General features: G+C 38.2%; 1 protein-coding gene across 2 annotated transcripts in view; it reads left to right on the top strand.

Moving 5' to 3' along the window:
• The first annotated feature begins 2,996 nt into the window (after nucleotides 1–2,996).
• si:ch211-51h4.2 (uncharacterized) overlaps nucleotides 2,997–24,000 on the top strand; it is a 104,861-nt gene continuing 83,857 nt past the window's right edge. Inside the window, exons 1-5 of one of the 2 annotated variants that reach the window (XM_034038731.3) lie at nucleotides 2,997–3,225; nucleotides 15,014–15,055; nucleotides 17,432–17,505; nucleotides 19,482–19,550; nucleotides 21,454–21,547. In XM_034038731.3, coding sequence (XP_033894622.1) covers nucleotides 3,087–3,225; nucleotides 15,014–15,055; nucleotides 17,432–17,505; nucleotides 19,482–19,550; nucleotides 21,454–21,547 — 418 coding nt within the window. In that variant the 5' untranslated portion in view covers nucleotides 2,997–3,086. Of the gene's footprint in view, nucleotides 3,226–13,527; nucleotides 13,806–15,013; nucleotides 15,056–17,431; nucleotides 17,506–19,481; nucleotides 19,551–21,453; nucleotides 21,548–24,000 lie in introns of those variants that run through there. The other variant, XM_058990191.1, reaches the window with a different exon arrangement.

Raw genomic sequence — 24,000 nt, 5'->3', positions numbered from 1 at the left:
ATTTACCTGCTTAATCACAGGCAGGTGTCCCTCATTTCTTTAACTCATACTGGTGAGTCTTGCACCAAAAACCTCTGGACTACATTGTATCTCTTTCCTCCCTCTACTCTGCCACAATATATATATATATATATATATATATATATATATATATATATATATATATATATATATATATATATATATATATATATATATATATTAAGCAACCCTAGACTTTACTTCCATGTGTATATGATATATAGTAATATGATTCTGGTGGAATTATGAAAAATAACACTTTACCAAACATTTGTAAGGTAAAGAAAGGATTACACCGATTCTGCATGCCTGGACAGGAACCCAATTTGACTCATACTAGCGTCTTAATATGTACCTCTGTAAGAGTTTGCATCCTGTCACTGCAGGGAGGGTGTTTATCCATGCTTCTTGCAGAGCCATGATATGTTCAGAATTGTTGAGTCCATGCCAAGCTGACTTCAAGCAGAAATGATGGAGACAAAAAATACTAAGCAGTGAGCAAAGGCAATGTAAAGCAACACATACATTGTACTGTAAGCTCTTTTTAGCCCTAAACCAGATACAGCAGCAATAATATGTCAGGTAATGATGTGCACATATCTTCTGTTTTAAAAAAAACATAAATATGAAATTATGAAAAGCACAACCAAGTATACTGTTGGAATATCAAACATACTGTATAGTAACAATATCAATACCCTATTTAAAGTTCTTAGAACTTTCTCTCCAAGGGCCTCCTTCAGATGTCCTTATGAACTTCAAACTTATAGTACAGATTTTGCATACAGTACAAGGCATAGATAGTTCTGCTTTCATACCCAATGAATTAACAGACCAGGTAATGTTCAGGAATATACATTAATAAACACAATTCCCCTTTTAAGAAATGTATTTAATTCATAACCAAAGGAAGATATCAAGATGTAGACAGACAACAGCATTTCTAAGATAAGTTCTGACCTTTCTAGTACGTCAGACCAGACTGCATTTTTAACAACACTCCAGATATCTGGAAGCACTGTAATATTGCATGAAGAAAATTGAGTTACGGATTTTCAGCTTGGTCTCTCTTTTGATCCAGTTCACTGAACAATAAAAAGAAAAATCTCTAACAAGGGAGTCTTTCATTTATGCTAATAAAATGGACTCCTGCTTCTGTTAATAAACCCCATGGGAGGGCTTTAAAAATTTAATAGCAACTAGTAAAGATCCTTTATTTAACGTGGCATTTCAATTTATATTCATGTTAAAATAGAGTCCCTATAAAAGGATTTAAATAGGGCAGGCTGTTTATGATGCAATATCCTTTTTGTTGCATGTGATTTGCTCTACAAATTAGCTGTTCTAAGACCATTTAAGCCAACATAAATTAAAAATGTCTAAATGGATCACTAATATTTCACATACTACATAGTGGAAAGACCCTCTGGTATTATCCTACATAGAGAAATATAGCAGAAAAACAAAATGGTGGCTTGAAATGGTATGGTGTTGTTAATTCATAGGAATAATTAATGAAAAATAAATTTACGGATTGTGATTATAAATGTATAAATACATTATCTATTTTCTTAGGTTAAACAGTATAAATGAGAATAAACGAATACACCATTGCTAATACACATGATACATTTCATGAACAGCAATTTGTTTTTATTTAATCATTATGGGTTTTAAAAACATTTTTAAAAAATGGGAAAAGATTAAATAACCATGAAATCTCCAAATCTCTACATTCTCGTTATGAAAGTGACGCCACGATCCTTTGAGACTGCGTTCAGTCAGCTTCCCAAGGAGATACAGCACCACGTCATCAGTGGTTTGGAGGTTTGGAGAATGGTTGACATTTCACAAAATGTTGGCACGGTGTCCTGACAGAAGACAGCAGCTGAAAGCAGATCTCAGGGCAGCATCTCTGTATGATCCCCAACTGGTTCCCTTTAAAAAGAACTATAGGTGAAGTGTATATCTCTGGCCATTCAGTTTATTTTAGCTGGGGAAAAAGCATTTTAGTAAAATTATGGAGCAAATATGGAGGAATTCACTTTATGTTTGTATTATTATTATTATTATTATTATTATTATTATTATTATTATTATTATTATTATTATTATTATTTATTTCTTAGCAGACGCCCTTATCCAGGGCGACTTACAATCGCAAGCAAATACAAATACATTCAAGTGTTACAATATAAGTCATACAATAAGAACAAGAAATACAATAATTCTCAAGTGTGACAAACCACAATTCAATAATACAGCAGATAATAGTGAAAGTTACATCAGGATATGATTAAATAGTGATAGTTACATCAGGATATGATTGAGTACAAAATACTACAGATTAAACACTTGGCAGATTACAATATTCTGAGGTACAGGATTAAATGCAGTAAAATAGGGGGCAGATAAGAGCAAAATAAAGCATATTTAAATGAAGGGTGATAGCCCATACATTAATTATTGACTTATTTTACATTTATATTTACACCAACTTTCAGTACTGTGGGCAAAGACTTATTAAATATGTTAAATTCTTAAATATGTTTTAAGTCTCTCTAAACAGGTTTTAATATTAGCAAATATTAACAGTGGTGTAGTCTTCTCAGACAAAACCTACCTGTGGGTCCTATTGTTTATGCGTTAAGTCAAAGACATAGGATTTTTTTTTAAAGAAACTAAGAATTTCAGTGTTGTAGATAGTTACCTTTAACACATACGTTATTTTAAAATGTGTGTTAAATTTGTAAAGAAATTACATAAAAATTCCAGTGCAATTGCATTATATCCATGCAAGTACATTTCTTGTTTTATTTATTTATTTATTTTTTCTATTTAGAAAGTCATTTATTTACATATCTTATACATTCCAAATTCAAAACTGGAACTATGATTATTTTCATGAAATGCACCTAAACTTTTAATATAACGTCACGTACACTTTCAACACGTTTTGTACTGACAGACACGCGCATCCGCTCGTCCACGCGTCATTGCCACGTACACGCGCGAGGCTCGAATACTGCTTGTGTCCAGGTGAATGAAATTGAAAAGAGCAAGTAATGATGGCGGCGACCGCTGCTGAAGAAATGGGTGAAATCCACCCTAATTCTGAGAATAATTTCACGTCATTATCTCTTAAAATTACAAGGCGAAACCAGGACAGGCCTTGGAAATTGAGGTTCATTTACCTGCAGTGCTGTGAGTATCGAACACGTACATATATTCAACATGATGTATACATATAAATATGTTCCTAACCTCGTTCGTGTTTGCAAAAATCACTCCTTGTGCCGTTTAGAGTAAAAGACCAAAAGCGGTTTAACAAGCATCCATGAATTTAAATCGCTAGCACAAGCTTGCAACAAACAGTGGGGAAATTAATACAATAAGAAGAGCTGCAGTGCTTTTAAAAACTAAAAAAACGTGAAACCGCTCATTTAATTTTCTTGTCACGTATTTATACTACCACATGTACTGCATGTACAGTCTAGTTAAAACAACAGCAATAAAGTCCAGTTCACTTGCGACTGGTATTTAGTGAAGCACCTGTCAGGTATGCAAGTGAAAAAGCAGCGCTTTGAAAAGTACCGTTGCCTTGTACATTCTTCAATCCCATCTGCAGGAAGTTAATTAACTTGAAATTACACGTAACTGTACAAAGGAAAAAATGACCATTGCATGTCTTTAACAAACACCTTTGAACACATTATTATTATTATTATTATTATTATTATTATTATTATTATTATAATAATAATAATAATAATAATAATAATAATGAAGAAGAAGATTACCTACTAAACTGATCTATGCAATGTTCACTTGGCAGTCTCTTTGGCAATCCAAGGAAAGTGATTGAGTTTCGGTTACCATTACACTTGCCCATGTAAATAATAATCCAATCTATATGTCTTTGTGTCTATTGAGTAAACAAGGGTTGGGTTATAGTTTCCCCTAGTGGTTTCGCCTTACTGTGAATTTGAGTTTGAGGTACAGTTGCATTTCTGAGAGGGCTTGTTCAATAAAATCATTTACATATCAAACACATCTGTGCAGTATACAGTACACACTGCCAATAGTATCTAAATGTATTGTGTACCAGGGATCAACATGATTCAAGACGATCACATAGAGAGTGATGTCATCAATGTTTAATATAACTCAATAACATTTCTAAATGGAAGCAAAGCAGCATCCCATTGCATCCTTCAGTCATGTTTCCTTTCCACAGCAGCAGTTGACATGGCAAAATGACCCTTATCCTTAATTACAGTTACAATGAAAGTGAAATAGTGAGGCCAATTTTTTCTTTTTGTTTATAAATAAGTCACTGTTGTTCCAGAAATAAACTAATAGATCAGTCTTTCCTCTTAAGAGTTATGCCTTAACATTTGCAGGCTGTTAAATATATTTAGAAGTAATTATACCAGAATTGAAGATTTGCATAATCGTTTAGTGGCTGAGTCCTCGCAGGTATAGAGAATAGTTTGAGGGCAGAGGACTAATTAATGGTTCTTATAATGAATTACTATAGATTGAATCATTATTCAATCTCCTGATGTGACTAGAGTCAGAAGCAAAAGGTTATATTGACCAAAGGTAGGTGGCTACAATGTCAAGATAGCTAAATTATTAATTGATTATTAATAAATTGATTAACATGTTTAAATATTTATCAATAAAAGTACTAGTGAAGTTTAGTGTCCTGATTATTGGGTATTATAATGCATCTATATCTTGCAGGTAATGTTGAGAGAGTCTGAACAAGAGTTATCGAAAATGTACACTTTACAGTAATTTTGATAGAGATCTGCAGTGAGATTTAAATACAGTGGAGTTTTTTTTTATTTGAGGTTTATGAGCATGGAAAGTTTCAAGAAACAGACGGTTATCTGTTTGTATCTGAAGTTGTGTATGCCCCAGCAGAGATGAAGTGGGCTTCAGTATGCAGTAGGCAAAGCATTAAACATCAGAATATCACGGTGTCTGTCTAAAAACAGTGTGACGAGAAAAGACTTCTGAAGGGACATTTAAGGAATAGATTATTACTAAGAGATAGGGGTGTCAGGTTAACAAAAAAATATATGTTAATGTACAGTCAGTTACTTACTGTGTGTTGTCCTTAAGAAATATCCAACTAGATCACAGAATTGTAACAGTCCACAAAGAAACAAAAACTATGTATATCCAATCTGTCCATTCAAACGTGTGTATTTTAAATGTTGTTTGCAAGGAACACAAGCCTGTCGACTTGCTCTGGATCCAGGGCTGCTCGCTTTTTATTTACAATGTTTCCTGCTGTCGAAAAGACACGTTCAGAGCGCACAGATGTGCCTGGCACACACAGGTATTTTTTGGCCAGTTGAGCAAGGTGTGGATATTTCAGGCCTGGTTTTTCCACCATTCCAGTGGATTGCTATCTGCTGAGAGTGGTGTCTCCTTGACATAGCACGCCATCTCCTGCATCAGTTGTATTTCGCAATTCTTTGTTTCTTCTTTCCCACAGGTGTATGTGTCCCCAAACAGGTCACCCATTGCAGACAGCGCAGTTTTTCTGCTAGCTTCTTTATTTTCAGAACTGCCATGTTCATTTACCAAATCAGTTTCATTTACAAAACGCTGTATCACTTCTGTTTGAATTTCTTCCTGTACCTGACGCTTTTCTTGTTCAGATAAATGTATCAATCGGTGAAAGCGTGGGTCAAAGAATGACGTTTTGTTCAAAAGCATGAATGTTGATTGTCGTTCTTCTTTGTCGTACCTCAAACTCAGATCACTGTAGATTTTGTTTTTCATCTCCTTTATTACAGGAATTTCAGATGCTGCAAAATTTAACTTGATTGATCAGGATATGCTGAAGAGGTAAAACAGCTGAAGCTGTGGGGTATTTGTCTGTTGATAATGCAGCGGTTGCCGTTTTGAATGGTTTCAGAGTTTCACGGATATTTTCAACAACCATCCATTCGTTAGTTGTTAACTACAGATGCGATAGCTTTTTTTCAAAGATTACAGCGGCCACTGCAGCCTGTTCTGATGCTCGGCAAATCATGTTGTAGGTGCTGTTCCAGCGTGTAACAGTCATTGATTAAATTGTCGTTTTTTAATCCGAGCAACTTTTGCTTATCCTCCAGAAGACATTTGTCAGTTGGTGACCTATTGAAATGTGCAGCCGAACTTTTAAGTCGGGTAAGTGTTCTTTCGATCGGTCCAGTATTCAGTCCCTTCCGTACAGCAAGGTTAATTGTGTGAGCCACACACGGGATGTTGATGAAATTGAGATATCTTTCTACTGCGTTGACGTAGTTCAGTGCATTATCAGTAGTGACAGCAATTACTGACTCGCGTATATTAAAATCATCCAGAATTTCTGAAATACACTCTGCAACATTTTCTGCTGTGTGACTTCCTCGAAGCTCTTTGGTTTGCAGAACAAAATCTTGCAGTTCCCAAGAATCAGTAATGCAATGCGCTGTTACGGTAACATAAGCATCGGTGGCTAAGGAGGTCCAACCACCTGTAGTTAAAGAAATGTCCTTACAATCATGCAGTATTTGTTTTACATTTGCACGAGTGGTATCATACAGTTTAACTATGTTCTTTGAAATTGTTGTGCAACTCGGAATTTGGTATCTCGACTCCATTTCACTGCAAAATTTCCTGAAACCATCACCCTCGACAATGCTGATGGGTTTCATATCTTTGCAGATGAATTTTACAAGAGATTTTGTAATTGCTTCACTTTGTTGACCGGGTAATGCAGCAGCAGAAGTTTGTTGAAAAAACGCTGTCATTCTTGGCTGTTTAGGACATGAAGGCCCAGCCGTTTCTGATCCCTCCTCCTTACCGTGTATTTCGCTGCACTCAAGTGGGTGGTGTTTTTCCAAATGGCTTCTCATGTTCGTTGTATTTGAATTATAGGGGAGTTCGCGTTTGCATAATTTACATACAACATTTTTTTTATTTTCAATCTGTCCTCCAATCGTCCAAAATCTGAAATGACGCCAGTATTTGCTTTTCATACTGGGTGGTGTAACAATTGAGCGCTCAGGAGCACTTTTACCCGCCATGTTATCACTTTTGTCAGACATCTTTCATTTATGAAAACGAACCGGAAGAGAATTAATCAGTTTCTCGGTGCACTTGAGGAGATACATTTGAACCTTAGTGCTGGGTATTTGTGTCGGTATTTCAAGTAGACATATTGGTGGCGTCTTGTAATTTAAATGCCAATATAGGAAGTTTGGTGCAACATTTAGTTTATAAATTCCAGAAATTTAATAAATCGCCATTATCGATGATCCAGTTTTATTATCGATGATCGTAATAAGGAGGAAAATCGATAAAAATATCGATTTTCGATTTTATCGTTGCAGCCCTACTAAGAGATATGTCTAACTAATCTTGGTGCTAATGATTGTTATTAATTGATAGCTTGATTTATCAGAGTGATACCAACAAATCAGATATGTGGGTTGCTAGCTGTAGACTTGAAGAGATCGATGAATGTGGTTATGATTAAGAATTAAAAGATACTGCGGAGTAGTGGTTAGGGCTCTGGACTCTTATCCGGGGGGTTGTGGGTTCAATCCCAGATGGGGGACACTGCTGCTGTACCCTTGAGCAAGGTACTTTACCTAGATTGCTCCAGTAAAAACCCAACTGTATAAATGGGTAATTGTATGTAAAAAAAATAATTGTTAGTCACCCTGGATAAGGGCATCTGCTAAGAAATAAATAATAATAAATACTATGATGTAACAAATATATGTCCAAAAAAGAGATCTAAAGAAGAACAGCTTGGTAGCACAGTAGTCACAGGGTTTGTGGTTTCTTAGTTATGGAGGATAGATTGGTACTTTGCAGGCTTCTAGTCTCCTGCTGGTTCTGCTCCTGTCTTCCGTCTACTGTATAAGCATGTCGTTTATTTTGTTTGTTTTTTAGAATTAAACATTCTAATGTTATTGTACTAGCTAGTTGGATCAGATTAGGAATAGAACGTTGCAATTTAGATCAAGTGGACAATTGTGTAACAATTGTGGTATAATTTAAATACATGACCTGGACTGTCATAACATGGTCCACTGGAACTCTTAAAGTTTCTTGTTTTGGTAATTAATGACATTAAAATCTAGGGCTATACTACTATAATATTAGCCCCTTCCCAAAGTCGTATCTGCAAGGGAAATAATGGAACTGAATCGAATTACAAGTTTATTATTTGCATCAGTGATCTGGTAAGATATGAATTGATGCAAACAATACATTTATCACAGTGAACCAAAGCTAGTATTCTCTTAGGAATTTAGACAATGTAGAAATGACACTAACAAAATGTTATCTTGTCAAAGTAGATGTTGTATGTAGATGATAAAAGTATTTTGTGGCACAAAAGTTTGAGAATGAGTTTAAAACATTTAATAAAAATGTATTAGAATGCTATTGGCTAAACTGATGCACAAGTCTGCTATTTGTCAATGATACACAAGGTGCCATTTGTTTTTTTGTTTATTTTTCCTCAAATAGTGCAAATTGTGCAATGGAGTAAAAATGCTATTATAAACAGGAACGTTGGTGCTGTTGTTGTTTTATAATAACATAAAGATGCATCACTCAGACTTGAGTCTTGATAGAGGATATAATTATATGTAATATATAGGCCTACCTACAGAAAAGTAAGACTGTCGCAAGATGAACAGCTTGTTCTGATTTTACTTTTTTTTTTTTTTTTTTTTTAAACTAGCTTCCTTGTAACTATGAACAATTCACTTGGCAAGAAGGTGATGAATTTCCACCAAAATAGTCAAAAAAGTTTGTAGTTCATGCAATTTAACCATGCATTAACCCCCTTCGTTAGATAAGCAATTTGATGTAATCAATAGGTTTCATTCACATTCTTTAATTTACTAGTTTCTTCTGTGATTGGCAGTGTGGGATACAGACTTTACATGCTCCAGTAATCTTACAATCAATGTTCTTGGTTTTTACTGACATAATACACATTTACACACTATTGACTCCGATACACACATTCCCTGTCACTCTAAAAAACACATTTTTATATTCTTTATAATTTTATGTTATACTACCTCCCAAAATTCAAGGAGCATAGTACCGTTACAATGGCTACAGCGTGTCCCATAGGGACTTAACCCAGTAAGTTGAAAACAATAGTTGAGAGGTATTAATGCATTCTATATACCAAGCTTTTTTTTTTTTTAAATCATACCACACAGGCCAAATATAAATGGTTTGTTTTCTGAGCTAACTATATATTTGTAATTGTATTTGTTATGGACTGTTCATTTACATTTTTTGATCCTGCCATTGTTGCATGTTAAATGTGCCTCCATGTGCAAGACACTGAAATTACTCGTACTGTAGACTTCGTCTGTATACATTTGTTTCCCAATTTATTTGTAATCAAATGGCTTGACTTGGAATGAAGCATATCAGATACCAAAAGGTGACGAGATGCCTGAAGTGTAATTTTATTTAGCTGCCATTCTTCAGATCGTTAGCCTGTTTGTGTCACTTCGATACACATTATAGTTACTGTTTGTGCCACTTGCCCTCCTACTTACAAATGTTATTTCAGCACATTTAGATATCGTACCCATCTCCTTTTAATGTTTTTTTGACACCTACAGGCTTGTATATATATATATACACATATACATTTTAATTCTTGTCACACTGACAGGTTTTGTAATTAGTGAAGTATGTTCAGATATTCACACTGTGATGCACAGTCAGGCACTTAAAAAAATAAATTAAGAAAATGTTCCTTTCCTGTAACTTGACATGTAATGTCAACAAATGTACTGTTATCTGTGCAAGGTTTGTTATAAAAATATTATTAGGTTCCAGACTGAATACATTTTGTTGGTTATAATAGCAGTAGTGGATTTAAGATATTGGTCTATTCAGTTTATCTTACCAGTAGGTTCGTATTTAGATGAGTTGAATAGAACACATTGTCAATTTTATATAATTTTTATTTTCACACAGCTGTATTCTGTGATAATTTCAAGGATCATTGATTATATGACAATATTTTGTTGTGTAAAATCATTTAATGTATAAATAAATCTCTGCGATCACACATAGACTACATCTGATTGATAATGATGTTATAGAAACATAAAAAGGTAAGTGTTTAAAACAATTTACCATATAGAGTCGTCGATCACACATTTTAAAGTTCATACGAAAAGAAAGTGGCACAAACACACACCAACATACTGTCTTGCAAATAAAACGGTCAGCCATGCAGTGAACCTGCCCTTTAATCAAACTGTTGCCCCGCCTTACTTTTGCCTACTTTTGCATTACTGCACTTGTGTGATCAACTTATTTCCCGGCCAACTTATTTCCTACGACACCGGGACTACTTCTGCTTTTCATCCAGCGTGCATGCATTCCATCCACTCTTACACAGTCCACCAGCATTCCGTTGGAAAGCAGCCTAGTCCGCATACGAGTAGCTGCACTTTTTTTGTTGATAATTTCACCCCTGCTAATAATGAACTATTTGGTGGCTTGTGACAAAGATGGCTGCAGGGAGGAACTCAGACCAGAGAGAGAAACACACAGACAGACGGTGATGATGAGAGAAACTGATTGCGATGGTTGCACTCAGCGTTTATTAACAAAATAAAAAGGTTTAACAAACAGAACACAAAACAGGACACGGCACTTGAGCCAAAATAAACAGACAAACAAAACGAACTACACAGACAAACACGGTGAGCTTCTTTTACTATTATTATTTTTACAATACCCTCCGTCTCCTAACCCGTTCTCCACTCACCGAACACCAACCCCCAGTGAGTGAAAACATGCAGCTTTTATGCAGTTGTACCGAGATTCGATTGCTAGTCAATCATTCAATTGGAATCTCGGTACAACTGCACGTGAATTAATTAAAGTGCAATTCCCCGTGCTCACATATTACTTTTTACTTGCACGTGATGTGATGTGCCATCCCCGTGCCTAACTACAAATATACAATTTACACACACGTGAAACACAGACCGCTTATATCCCGTGTACCAATGCCTATACACCAACATTTACACACAACACGTAACATATAACATACACAGGGGGGGCACTTTGCCACATATACCCCCCCTTGTGCAACGCACACATGGCCTCAATGGCCACCTCCCCCCTCAGTCCCAAAGTCCCGGAAGAGGGGGAAGCAAGTTGTTTCTGGGGGTGGCCATGGTGGAATGTCTGGCACCCCCCAATTCTTCGTGGCTGGCAGCTCCCTCTTCCGGGGCTTCAGCCACACTATCTGCTGCCGCGAAAGTGCAGCTGGGGGAGCTGGTCTCCTGACCTCCCCCTCTTTCTTTATGGCCGGCAGCTCCCCTTCATGGAGCTCCGGCCACAGTGTAGCGACCCGAGGCAAAGCAGAGGCCCCGGCGACCCCAGGCGAAGCAGGACCCTCGATGACCTCAGGCGACGGCAGCAGCAGCGGACCCTCGGGAGGTGGAGGCAGAGGCAGCTCCTGCTCCTCTCCCTCGGGTGGTGGTGGTGGTGGAGGCAGAGGCAGCTCCTGCTCCTCTCCCTCGGGTGGTGGTGGTGGAGGCAGAGGCAGCTCCTGCTCCTCTCCCTCGGGTGGTGGTGGTGGTGGAGGCAGAGGCAGCTCCTGCTCCTCTCCCTCAGGTGGTGGAGGCAGAGGCAGCTCCTGCTCCTCTCCCTCGGGTGGTGGTGGTGGAGGCAGAGGCAGCTCCTGCTCCTCTCCCTCGGGTGGTGGTGGTGGAGGCAGAGGCAGCTCCTGCTCCTCTCCCTCGGGTGGTGGTGGTGGAGGCAGAGGCAGCTCCTGCTCCTCTCCCTCGGGTGGTGGTGGTGGAGGCAGAGGCAGCTCCTGCTCCTCTCCCTCGGGTGGTGGTGGTGGAGGCAGAGGCAGCTCCTGCTCCTCTCCCTCGGGTGGTGGTGGTGGAGGCAGAGGCAGCTCCTGCTCCTCTCCCTCAGGTGGTGGAGGCAGAGGCAGCTCCTGCTCCTCTCCCTCGGGTGGTGGAGGCAGAGGCAGCTCCTGCTCCTCTCCCTCAGGTGGTGGAGGCAGAGGCAGCTCCTGCTCCTCTCCCTCGGGTGGTGGAGGCAGAGGCAGCTCCTGCTCCTCTCCCTCAGGTGGTGGAGGCAGAGGCAGCTCCTGCTCCTCTCCCTCGGGTGGTGGTGATGGCGCTGCCGGCTCCTCCGACAGCGGGGGTAGGGCTGGTGGCGCTGCCGGCTCCTCCGACAGCGGGGGTAGAGCTGGTGGCGGGCGTCTCCGCTGGGCTCCCATCAGCAGCAAAAACAGCGGCTGCTGTGGAACCTGAGCTTCACGCCCTCGTCCCTCCCAAAAAAAAATAGGGGTTTGGGCCTTCAGCTCCTCCCCTCCGGACACAGGACGCACCGACTCCTCCCTCTCGGGCCGTGGACGCACCGACTCCTCCCTCTCGGGCCGTGGACGCACCGACTCCTCCCTCTCGGGCCGTGGACGCACCGACTCCTCCCTCTCGGGCCGTGGACGCACCGACTCCTCCCTCTCGGGCCGTGGACGCACCGACTCCTCCCTCTCGGGCCGTGGACGCACCGACTCCTCCCTCTCGGGCCGTGGACGCACCGACTCCTCCCTCTCGGGCCGTGGACGCACCGACTCCTCCCTCTCGGGCCGTGGACGCACCGACTCCTCCCTCTCGGGCCGTGGACGCACCGACTCCTCCCTCTCGGGCCGTGGACGCACCGACTCCTCCCTCTCGGGCCGTGGACGCACCGACTCCTCCCTCTCGGGCCGTGGACGCACCGACTCCTCCCTCTCGGGCCGTGGACGCACCGACTCCTCCCTCTCGGGCCGTGGACGCACCGACTCCTCCCTCTCGGGCCGTGGACGCACCGACTCCTCCCTCTCGGGCCGTGGACGCACCGACTCCTCCCTCTCGGGCCGTGGACGCACCGACTCCTCCCTCTCGGGCCGTGGACGCACCGACTCCTCCCTCTCGGGCCGTGGACGCACCGACTCCTCCCTCTCGGGACGTGGACGCTCGGGCTCCTCCCACTCGGGCTGTGGACGTTCGGGCTCCTCCCACTCGGGCTGTGGACGTTCGGGCTCCTCCCACTCAGGCGCAGGACGTTCGGGCTCCTCCCACTCAGGCGCAGGACGTTCGGGCTCCTCCCACTCAGGCGCAGGACGTTCGGGCTCCTCCTCCCCTGGCTCCTGCTCTGGGCAGTCCTCGTCCTCATGCCCATAAGCAATGCACATGGTGCACCACCTTGGCTCCCTCTGCTTCCTCCTCACTTTTCCCCCTCTCTGCCTCCTTCTGCTCACCTTCCTCCTTTGGGCTGGTTCCTCCTCCTCTTCCTGGAAGGGGCAGACAGCCACCGTGTGCCCATACACCCCGCAGGCAAGGCACCAACCTTGGTCCTCCAACCTGCCGAGGAGATCCTCCAGCTCACTGCAGCCGTCTCTCCAGTTCCAGCCTTCCATTTTTTTTTTTTTTTTTTTTTTTTTACTTTTCCACAAAAAAAACTGCGGTTCCCGCTCTGGCCTGAGCCCTGGAGGCGCTGTTATCCCACTTCTGACACCACGTGTGACAAAGATGGCTGCAGGGAGGAACTCAGACCAGAGAGAGAAACACACAGACAGACGGTGATGATGAGAGAAACTGATTGCGATGGTTGCACTCAGCGTTTATTAACAAAATAAAAAGGTTTAACAAACAGAACACAAAACAGGACACGGCACTTGAGCCAAAATAAACAGACAAACAAAACGAACTACACAGACAAACACGGTGAGCTTCTTTTACTATTATTATTTTTACATGGCTACATTAGCTTTATTCATCGAATCATATCCTCAGCTATTAACACAGCATTATTTATATACTCTTTCTCTGCAGCCACTGCTCCTTATTTCTATGAGAGGTGTTATTTACCTTGAACTACGCCACAGGTCATGCTTTGATTTTGTTCACCAATAGCAACGTCAAGTTATATTTTTTTAATGTTCAGTTTTGAAACTTGAAACTCAATGTTTGCCATATTGGTTGATTTTGTAGGCATGTTCATAATGCAAGTAATACGTCATGTTAAACTGTATTTATTATGTAAATAATAAATACAGTTTTACATGCAATGATAGTTGTTGTTTGTTGGATGGATAGTATATTTGTCTTACTCTATTTAACTTGAAACTAGTACAGCTTATTCATTTTTATTACTTTAATATGCAGTGGATCAAGGTTATATAATACTGTCCCTGTAATGAGGTCAGCAGAGACTTGGTTAGTTAGTTGGTAAGGAAATTGTTTCGCATGAGGACTCAACAGATAGTTACATGCCAGGCTGAATTGCTTCATTTTGTAAACCAAGCTTTTCATTTCTTTATCCAAGGGAAGTTTTTTTTTTTTTTACAGGAATCATGTTTTAAAATAGAATTCCTCACAGATGTAATTTTGCTAACAGTCTAAACCAAAGTGTTAATTAAATTGTGATTTAATGAAAGAAAAAAAAAAATCTAGGTTGTTCTCCAAAACACACCTCGTCTGTCACGTGCTTAGAATAAAATAAAACCGCAGTAGTAAGGGAGGATGTTGAATAACCTTGACTTGAGATACTGTTAAATTAATCAAATACAATAAAAGCTACACACTCTGTTTTTAGAAACTTGCTTTATCTTGTACTTCTTTTAAGGAATCAAAATTCAAATGGTTTCAGGTTAAGAAGTGAAAACTGTTTACAGCTTTTAATGGTCCCATTAAGAGAAGCTGAACATGTAGTTCTCTTCTTTACAGCCATTGACTCATGTATGTGAATAAGTCAATTATTACTAACAGTATTGCTATACATGCATGAAATAATGCCAACCTATATTTAATCCCTCAAAACAGCCTGCTATTTTAGCTCTGTACGTCAGTGTTGTAGTTTACACTTTAATTTGTTAGATTATGTAGCCTGAAAAAGAGGAAAGTATTTATGTTTTTTTTTTGTCTCCCTGTAGACTTCGTCTCCGTTGCATCAATCTTGGGTACTGGAATCTTAGGTAAGTGTAATGTGCAGTATAATTTAGGATCCCCTCTGTTTTAAAAAAAGTAATATATGCTGATAGGTAGCAGGAAACCTTCTCAAATGTGTAAATATTCTTTTGGTTTAGGGTATAAGGGATATTTGAATGTTGTCAAATTTATCAATTTAGTTTTGTTTTTCCCTCATACTGCTCTTATTTTTTTTTTCTCCTGCCCTAATATAAAATACCGCAGCATACTTTTGTATTTGGAGATGTTGGGAACCCATATGCCCCAAATTCACAGACCTTTTAAATATTTTCTTTTTGTATTCCTTATTACAGTATGTCCTGAAATAAACTGAAGCCCAAGGGGTTTCTTCCTTTTATCTAAACACAACCTCATTTCATTTAAGAGATTTACTTTAATGGATGTAAGTGTTGTCAGTATTGAAAGGAAGTCTTGAAGTTGACCTTGAGATAGCAATAATAGAGTTATGATAAGAGTTTTGAAGCCACTGGATCTGGAATGCAGTTTCTACATAAATCTCTCTCATTGAAACCATTTCCTATTATCCTACCTTATGGTTACCACAGGAAGACGCATTTAAATGTTCCTAATGTAATTAAATATTTATGTAAATCACTATTTAAATATTTTGGCACATACAGTAATCTGATTTAAGTACAGTAGCAGGGAATAATCTAAACAAGCTTGTGATTTTAAGGTTGCTTTCTCATTTCTCTTATAGCTGTAGTTTAGGAATGGTTACCACTCATGTTTTTTGGGTTGTTTTTTTTTAAACCCGTGTTTGGGTGATCATTATTCTTAAAGGGAGTTTCTCCACTACCTGGAATTGATCAACTCTTTTACCTACTTTTCTATTAGATAATTAAATAAGGGACATGAGAATAGACATTGCAATATGCTACAATGTTGCATTTTATTGACTAAACTGGGGAAGTTACTTTTGAGATAATGACAAGAAAACAAGTACAGTAGTCTTCGGCTAAGAGAACACCCCTCAGGAAGCAAGCGAAGTGTTCTTATAGCCGAAGTGCTCTCTAAGAGTTAGCCACCAGACAAAATATCAATAAATAAATATATACGCATGTGCATCAACATATGAAATGCACTGAATAAATAAAAGAAAAGCAATAGGCAAGTGTATGTTAATAAACTATAATAATAAAGTAGCAGACAAACTAATGTTAATAAACTAACTGTCAAACTAAATTAACACAGCACCCTTACACATGTTAAAAAATGCAGCAGCAATATACAAGACATGCATTTTTTTTTTTAACAGAATGGTGAAGCGATTCACCAGAATGGCAAACTCCAAATTGCTCGGTGACTTGTGTCTTATTCAGGTTTTTTTCAAGAGCTCGAGCAATTTCCAGCTTTTTGTAGCAAGAGAATCAGCGACACATTTCTCAGTCTGTTTACATTTTGTAGCGATGAGGTGCACTCATGGAAATCAGAATGCAAAAAGAGTCCAATGATATGACGCCAGTTCTGGAAAGATTTAATAAACCAATCAGTGTGCCTTAAACACACTCGCACGACTGAATAAACCATTTTAAGTTTGATGACGAGTTATCAGGTTACAAAACAGTACTTTATCTGTTGTGAACGAATCGCTATCGGTGTCAAGAAGGTGTTCTTTTAAGTGAAGTTCCTATTACTTTAGCTGGAGCATTTACAATGGGGAAGAATCAGTATCACCACAAGGGTGTTCCCTTACATGAAGTGTTCTCTTAGGAGGTGTTTCTATACGCAGAGACTACTGTACTATTAATACAGATTGTGTACATTCATTGTCATTTTTATTCATGGACATTGAGTTAATCTTCATGGGCAATTAGTTGATCTTAGATTTAGTAGTTCACTTAAATTACAACACTGTATGAAACTACTTAAACTAGCTGTATTGCTTTCTTGTTCTCATTTTCACATTAGGGGCAAAAATGAAATACAGGCTATAGCGTTATCATGAAACAAAATACATTTTGAATTGTAGGTTTTTTCTTTACAGAAAATATGCTGGCATATTACAGAGTACGAATAGCTGCAGAACACAATTTAGAAAGTGCACAGCTGTTCCTGGTCAGATAGAGGCACCTGTCAGCATGGTGTAAATGGTTTTCCCCAATGAAACTGAGTGAAAAAAATTAATTTAAATGATGTATAATCAGTAAAGACCTATAGAACTATATACATCACTTGGAACATGGTGTCAATATTTAACTGAACTAGAAAATATTAACTGCCTTTAGTATTTAAATTAAAATGCATTGCTATTTATGTAACTCATTTTCTGGATATGGATTTTTGCAAAGCATTTAAAAAGTAATTTGAGGATACAAATGCCATACAATCCTCAAGAATTGTCATTTTTTGCTTTTTTGTAGGTCTGCCAGTCACAATTGCACATTCTGGATTGCAGCCATTTCTGGTCTCTTTTGTAATTGGTTTCTTGATGCAAGTACGTATGCAGTGACTGCTAATTGTTTATACCTATTAGTATAAGCTAGAGGGCAAATTGACAGTTGAAAACATTAGAACCAGGATTCTGAGGAGGGGTAGGATACACCAGAATGTTTCTATTTGTAAGGAATGATGAATAAATCGACTGTGAACCAATGCTTTAAAATGTTGTTACCTTTTGTTGTTTTTGTTAACCAGGTGAAGGCAAAAAAATACATTTACAATGCTATAGACCAGGGGTCTCCTGGTCCTGGAGGGCCGGTGTCCTCCTGGTTTTTGTTCTAACTCTACCCTAAATTATTTAATTGGGACAAGCTTCTAATATGCACTTAATTGGTCCAATTAAGTAATTTAGGGTACAGTTGGAACAAAAACCAGGAAGGACACTGGCCCTCCAAGACCATGATTGGACACCCCTGCTATAGACAAACCGATGTCTAGTAGTAACATTGCTGTAGTTGACATGGTCGGATTGCAGCTGAAGTGAATTGTATTTATGCTCCGAACCAACCTTCAACATGTAATGGTTGGTTGCAGACAAGCTCGTGCCCAGGGCAGATACAGCTGGCACCACAACCAGAAACTAAGAAAAGAGGAAATAGAATGAGAAAAGTCTCATTGCTATACATATTTTTGACAAATTGTAACATTTATTTATTTATTTTTCAACATGTTACCTATGTCAAGTAATTTAAACCCACACTTGTTTTTTACATATACTGGTTGCTTGCTGCACATCCATAATAAGTGACAGTGGAAGAAATAATCCATTAAGTCCAATGTGATTATAAATGGGCCATAAGTTATCTGATGAATGGAAATGGCACTAGATGCATAGCATCATTAATAACCAGGTTTTAACAACCACGGTATGCTACCAGCTGTACAATAAAGCTTAGAAAGGGGCCCAGTATCTAAGGTTACTGGATCTTTTCTTCAAATGCATAGTCCAAAGCTTTGCTTTCAGTAGCAGGGATGTGTTCTGACTTGTTTCTGTGTAAGTTTAGATGTGATCAATTATGTGTTTTCTCCAGACTCTGGTGTTCCTTAATTTTCTACTGCCTAAAAATAATCCAGCTGCAAAATGTACATTTACATTTTGCATATGGTATCACGGGAGACGTTGGGAACCTGTGTGAACCATATTCACCAACCAATTTGTTTGCATTTTTACTCTGAATACTCTAGAGAGAATTCTGTGTTTTCTTTTCCGCTCATGGCTGATACAAATTTCCTGCACCATCTGTGAGTCTCTAGATCAGGAAATCTGCACAAATCACCAGAGCTGGAGCAACATCACACATGTGTTATTTTCTTTGGTGTGGATGACGCTGGAAAACCGTTGCTGTAGTCCCTCTGCAACATTGTGCTATGTGTCAAGCAAAATGTGTCTCCATTCTTCAGAGTTGCTTTCTGAAGACCATTCAGTTCAGTAATCCCTCAGGTAGTGATTTTCTTAGGTGTGTATGCCCTGGCAGCAATAGATGTTTTCCCCTTGTCTTTTTACTGTGATATCACATTCAACACAGTCGTTTTTTATATCTGGTTAGCTCACTGGACTTGCTATTGCTCTTCCCACTAATATGTCACCCTACTGTCACACTTTGTTCAAAGTCAGACAGATCTCTCCATCAAGACATGATGTCAACCTGCGCTGTATCAGCTGTGGTTTGACCTTTTATACCTGCTACCATCAGAAATTTACAAGATTAGCAATATTTTAGCCTGCAGCTATAATGCTGAGCTATAGGTAGACAAGCACATTCCATTGACATAGATTTGCTGTCAACGTCCAAGAATAATTTCTTGGGCCACACATTGGGAACAATTTGGATGGGTGCCACATTTAAACTTAAAGGACCACGTTTATTTTTTTATTATTAAAACTAGTTTGAAGAAATGTAATAATTAAACATTGAACAGTTATGAATAATTTGTATTTGTCTGTTTTACTTTTTTTTTTCTTTCCACTAGGCTCTGTTGATTTACCTGTTTATAGATTTACTGCAGCGATGTCGAGTTGCTCAACTGGAGACTTTAAAGGTACTTAATTTTTTTGAGTTATTTTATACAAACATTTTTCAAAAGAAAAATATTGGCATTCAGAGGTAAAACCATTACATCTCTTGCCATTACATTAGTTAATCATTTGTTACCCATATTCAAATAATATCTGTTACAGCCTTTGGAGAAAGTTATTATTGTAGCAGTGCTCTGGGAAGTGTGTCTGAAACACAAAACAAATTTGAATTCAATCTAAGACAGAGATTGACTGCCAGTCTAGACCTACAACGTTATTAATAATTATTTTTTTAATATAGTTCAGAGTTGGCTGAAGAAAAGTGTCTGAAAAAAAGGTATTTATATTCTATAGATTCAAAGAGATTGGCAAATAAAACCTTGGTGCTGATTGAGCATTTTAGATTGCTATCAGATGGTCTCTCACTTCACTTCAACTTCACTTTATGTCTGTTAAGCTTTACTTAATGGTTAATTGATTGCATACAGTGAAGAATTTCACCATTTGATTTTTGAAAGTTGGAACTCATTTTCCAGTTAATAGAGTTGATCTTGGATCGTTACATGTTATGCAGTTTGAATAATAATAGAGACCTCTTTTCATGGCACAATTTTGTAGAACCTGCCATTTGATTTGGTGATCTGAAATGACTTTAATTGAAGCAATATGTTTCTAAACCTGCAGTATACCAGTATGTGTTTGTTTTAACTCATTACTTATGTTGGTTATTATGTTATATTCAAGGTTCTGTAAACTATTGGTTTTAATAAAACTTGAAATGGCGCCTTTTTGTATCCGTGTTATAGCAGACACATGGTTTTGATTAAACGCATTATTACATTGTGCATATTAAAAATACATTAAATACAATATTGTTTAAGGAAAGGATGGAGTTTTGTTCATGGAAATATAGATTTATTTGTCATACATTACATAGCCCCACCACGACTGAAAAAGTCACCAACCTACTTTCACCATATTAAAGTGTTTGAATGTAAATTTGACATTGGGACAGATGCCTCCTCCCCAGAATGTAATTAAATTAGCAATAAGAACAGTTCCCGTAAACTGTACATTTCAGAAATTAATATAAATACAGTACAGTATAGACTCCTCACTATTCAAATTACTAATTGTACATTTTGTTTGCTGGTTCCTTCATATTAATGAGAATTTACTATATATATATATACCGAGCATCATGAGAAACTTATCACTATTATAACACATTTATTTTTGAAAAAAATAAGGTATATAAATGATGGACATTGACAATGTTTTTGGTTTCTTTTTAATCACTCCATTATTCATCCTTGACCATGACACACTTGAGTGACTATGACTGAAATATATGCACTTAAGCACCTAATTAGTGAGACAGTTGATTGGACACTGGATATGGAGTGATTTCAGCTGTTGTTGCAAGCTTGAATAAAAGCAATAAAGAAAATCACAAGATCAATATGTCAAGAGAGCAGCGCCTTCGTGGAATCGGCATGTTGGAAGCTGGAGTAGGGCAGCGTACTGTGGCTCACCATCTTGGGAGCTCACAGCCAGCAATTTCAAACCTGGTGAGACGGTATAACCAGACACACGCTGTCAATGACAGGCCACGAACTGGGAGACCAAGAGTCACAACTCCTGCCCAAGATCAACAGATCATTTTGCAGCATCTTCGTGATGTCAGTTTTTAATCAGCACAATAAAAAGTCACTACACCTGCTCAGTGTCATTTTTCGATCACGAGTGAATTTTATCCAGATATGTGATAAGTTTATTTTGATGCTCAAATATAAGTGATAAGTTTGCTCAGTATATATAGACACACACTGCTTCCAGGGATTTGTTGAAGGGGCCAGGGCTGGATTGCAGTTTATTACTTAACTTTATGTTAAATACATTTTCATTAATTGTATGGTCCTTAAGCTTTCAGGAACAGAAAGTATTCTCATGCAGTATGTAGGAGATCGGGACTCGGTCCTCAATACTGCAGAGGAAGAGGAGGAAACGGAAGATGCAGGTAGATTGAAATCCTACAATAAAGAGATATCACTGCCCTTTGCTGTTTGCTCCTTTCTATAAAAAAAGAAGAAATAATAAGGAGACAAACAATGTTAACTCTGTATAAAGTCTTATTTTCCCTTTTAATCATAGCTTGTTCCCATGGAAACCAGGCTTAATATGATATATGTTGTGTTAATTGCAACAGAATACTGTGAGAATTCTAGAACCTGCTGATCTGAAACAGGGGAAGGCATATTATAAATAATCTTTATCTTGTATGAAGACATGATTTATTTATTTTCATGAATTGTGTACTACCAGCCTTAATGGGGGGAAAAAAAACAAAAAAACACTTCAACAATCTGTAATTTATGGTGTTGTATAAAACTTGATTATTATAGGTAGTTTTACTGTTTGATAGAAGAATCCTTTTAAAAGTTTTCCATTAGTGTTTGGTGTAAGATACACCTGAGCTTGATTTGTGCAAGTAACAGACCACAGGAAAACTTGAAATGGTTCAAAACGCCACACTGTGGGAGACCTACATTTTATTTCCTGCATTATAAATTCCAAAATCAAGCATGGTAAAGCACATAGAGGTATGGTGAAATGTGAAGCTTATAAACTGCAATTAATGCATAGCCCACGTGAGTAAAGCAAGTGAAAATTATAAACTAATGTGCAAATCTAACTTGTTTAGTAGTAAAAAAATGCAATTCTTTGTGAACTGTTTCTATTCATTCTTCTTTGGCATTTAATAGTTCATCTGCCCATTTAACAAAACCAGAAAATAACATTTTCTAATAAACATAGCAACAAAATAATGAATAGGAAAAGTATTTGTGTTCCCTTTTTCTTTTTCTTTTCTTGCTGTTTTCCCTGCTGTCTCATCAGTTAGTTGGAAGATACTTCACCATGTGAAACCTGTCAGATTTCTGACGAAGAAACAGATGGTTGCAGTATTGTTTTTATTAAGAGTACCACAGGGAACATTAACAGCAGGCCACTGAAATGCAGGAGTTGAATTGAAATCAACAAATGTCAGTGATAACTAATCAGGGTCGACTGGGCTTAAAGAATGGATCCATTAACTATTTTGGACACAGGAAGGAGGGAATAGCCTGCTAATGAAGATAAATTATCAGAATATTGCACTGTCGAAAAAAGGTTTTTATGAAAAGTAGTGGTATTAATTGAAGTATTTCTATAGAACTGTTTATCTATCCATAGTGTTTTGAGAATGAGATGCAATAATTAAGTCAGAATGCGCATCCTGTACCCTTCTTGTGATGTATAACTAAAAAACTCCAGAGGATACTATGTAGAATACTACTGCATGCACTGTAATGTACTGTGCACCTTGTATATAATGTGCAACACATATTTAACTGTAACAAATGATCACAAAATGTGCAAAAAAGCATTATAACCTGTTGCCCATTTTTGTAATGTTGTCATCAGTAGCCATAGTTAGAAGCCAGATCTGTTTGTGTTGTGCCTTATTACGAATATAAAAGTGCTACTCTAATGGCATTATGGGGCATATAGAAGCCAGGGCAATGCACCTTATAACCAATTCTGCATTATAAAGGGCAGCATTATACAGGGGGAGCACTATAGAGTTTTATATAAATACCAATATGGTGTGTGTTATTAAATACAGAATTATTAGTCATCCCTGTATTGATATACATACTTCATATTCATCCAAAGGCATACGTTACTTAAATTTCAGTTTGTTTACAGTTCAGTTATTTTTAGCTGGATATGGGCTTCTTTTCACATCGAAACCTGCTTTACACTTAAAACATCTTATATTCCATGTTTTCTCTTAATTGGTTTAAGGATATGACTAACCTCCTGAAGCTTTTGAACATACAGTATTCTAATTCAGATGAATCACAGCACTGGCAGGCATTCCCTATTGAGAATTCAGTCTACCTTCCAAAGCTCCACAACATTGATGCTATTTAACAAAAAAACATTTTAATTTGCATGGTAATGTGCTTCTAATTTTGTGTACTACTTTCCATTAATCTCACTTTTTCAAGTATATATGAAGCTTAATGGATACACTACGTACGATGTATTTGCCATAATTGGATCATGGATAATTTCATAACATTTTTAGTAATCCTATGAACATAGAGAGATGAACACTGCTTATTACACTGATATGTAATCACTGTTGCACAGGTGTTTTATGCATTTCTTGGCAGAATAGTTTTTTGAATAGCATTTATTGTATCACTATTTCAAATCTGTGCAGTGGGGCCTAAACATAGATGGCAAATTGTTTATTTGATTTAGTTTTAGTAATGGTGCATAGGATAGACCTTGTCTGCCACAATTCCCAGTTCATGTTTTGCTGTTTTCCTTCCTGTTAGTGGAATGATAGTAACAGTATGTACAGGACCAGCAACATGCAGCTCAGACCATTTGAGGACATGCAGTCCGCTTAAGCTGTAT

The sequence above is a fragment of the Acipenser ruthenus genome, chromosome 17, assembly GCF_902713425.1.
Source record: "Acipenser ruthenus chromosome 17, fAciRut3.2 maternal haplotype, whole genome shotgun sequence".
NCBI classification, from domain to species: Eukaryota; Metazoa; Chordata; class Actinopteri; order Acipenseriformes; family Acipenseridae; genus Acipenser; species Acipenser ruthenus.
This window is presented reverse-complemented; position numbering and strand designations above follow the sequence as displayed.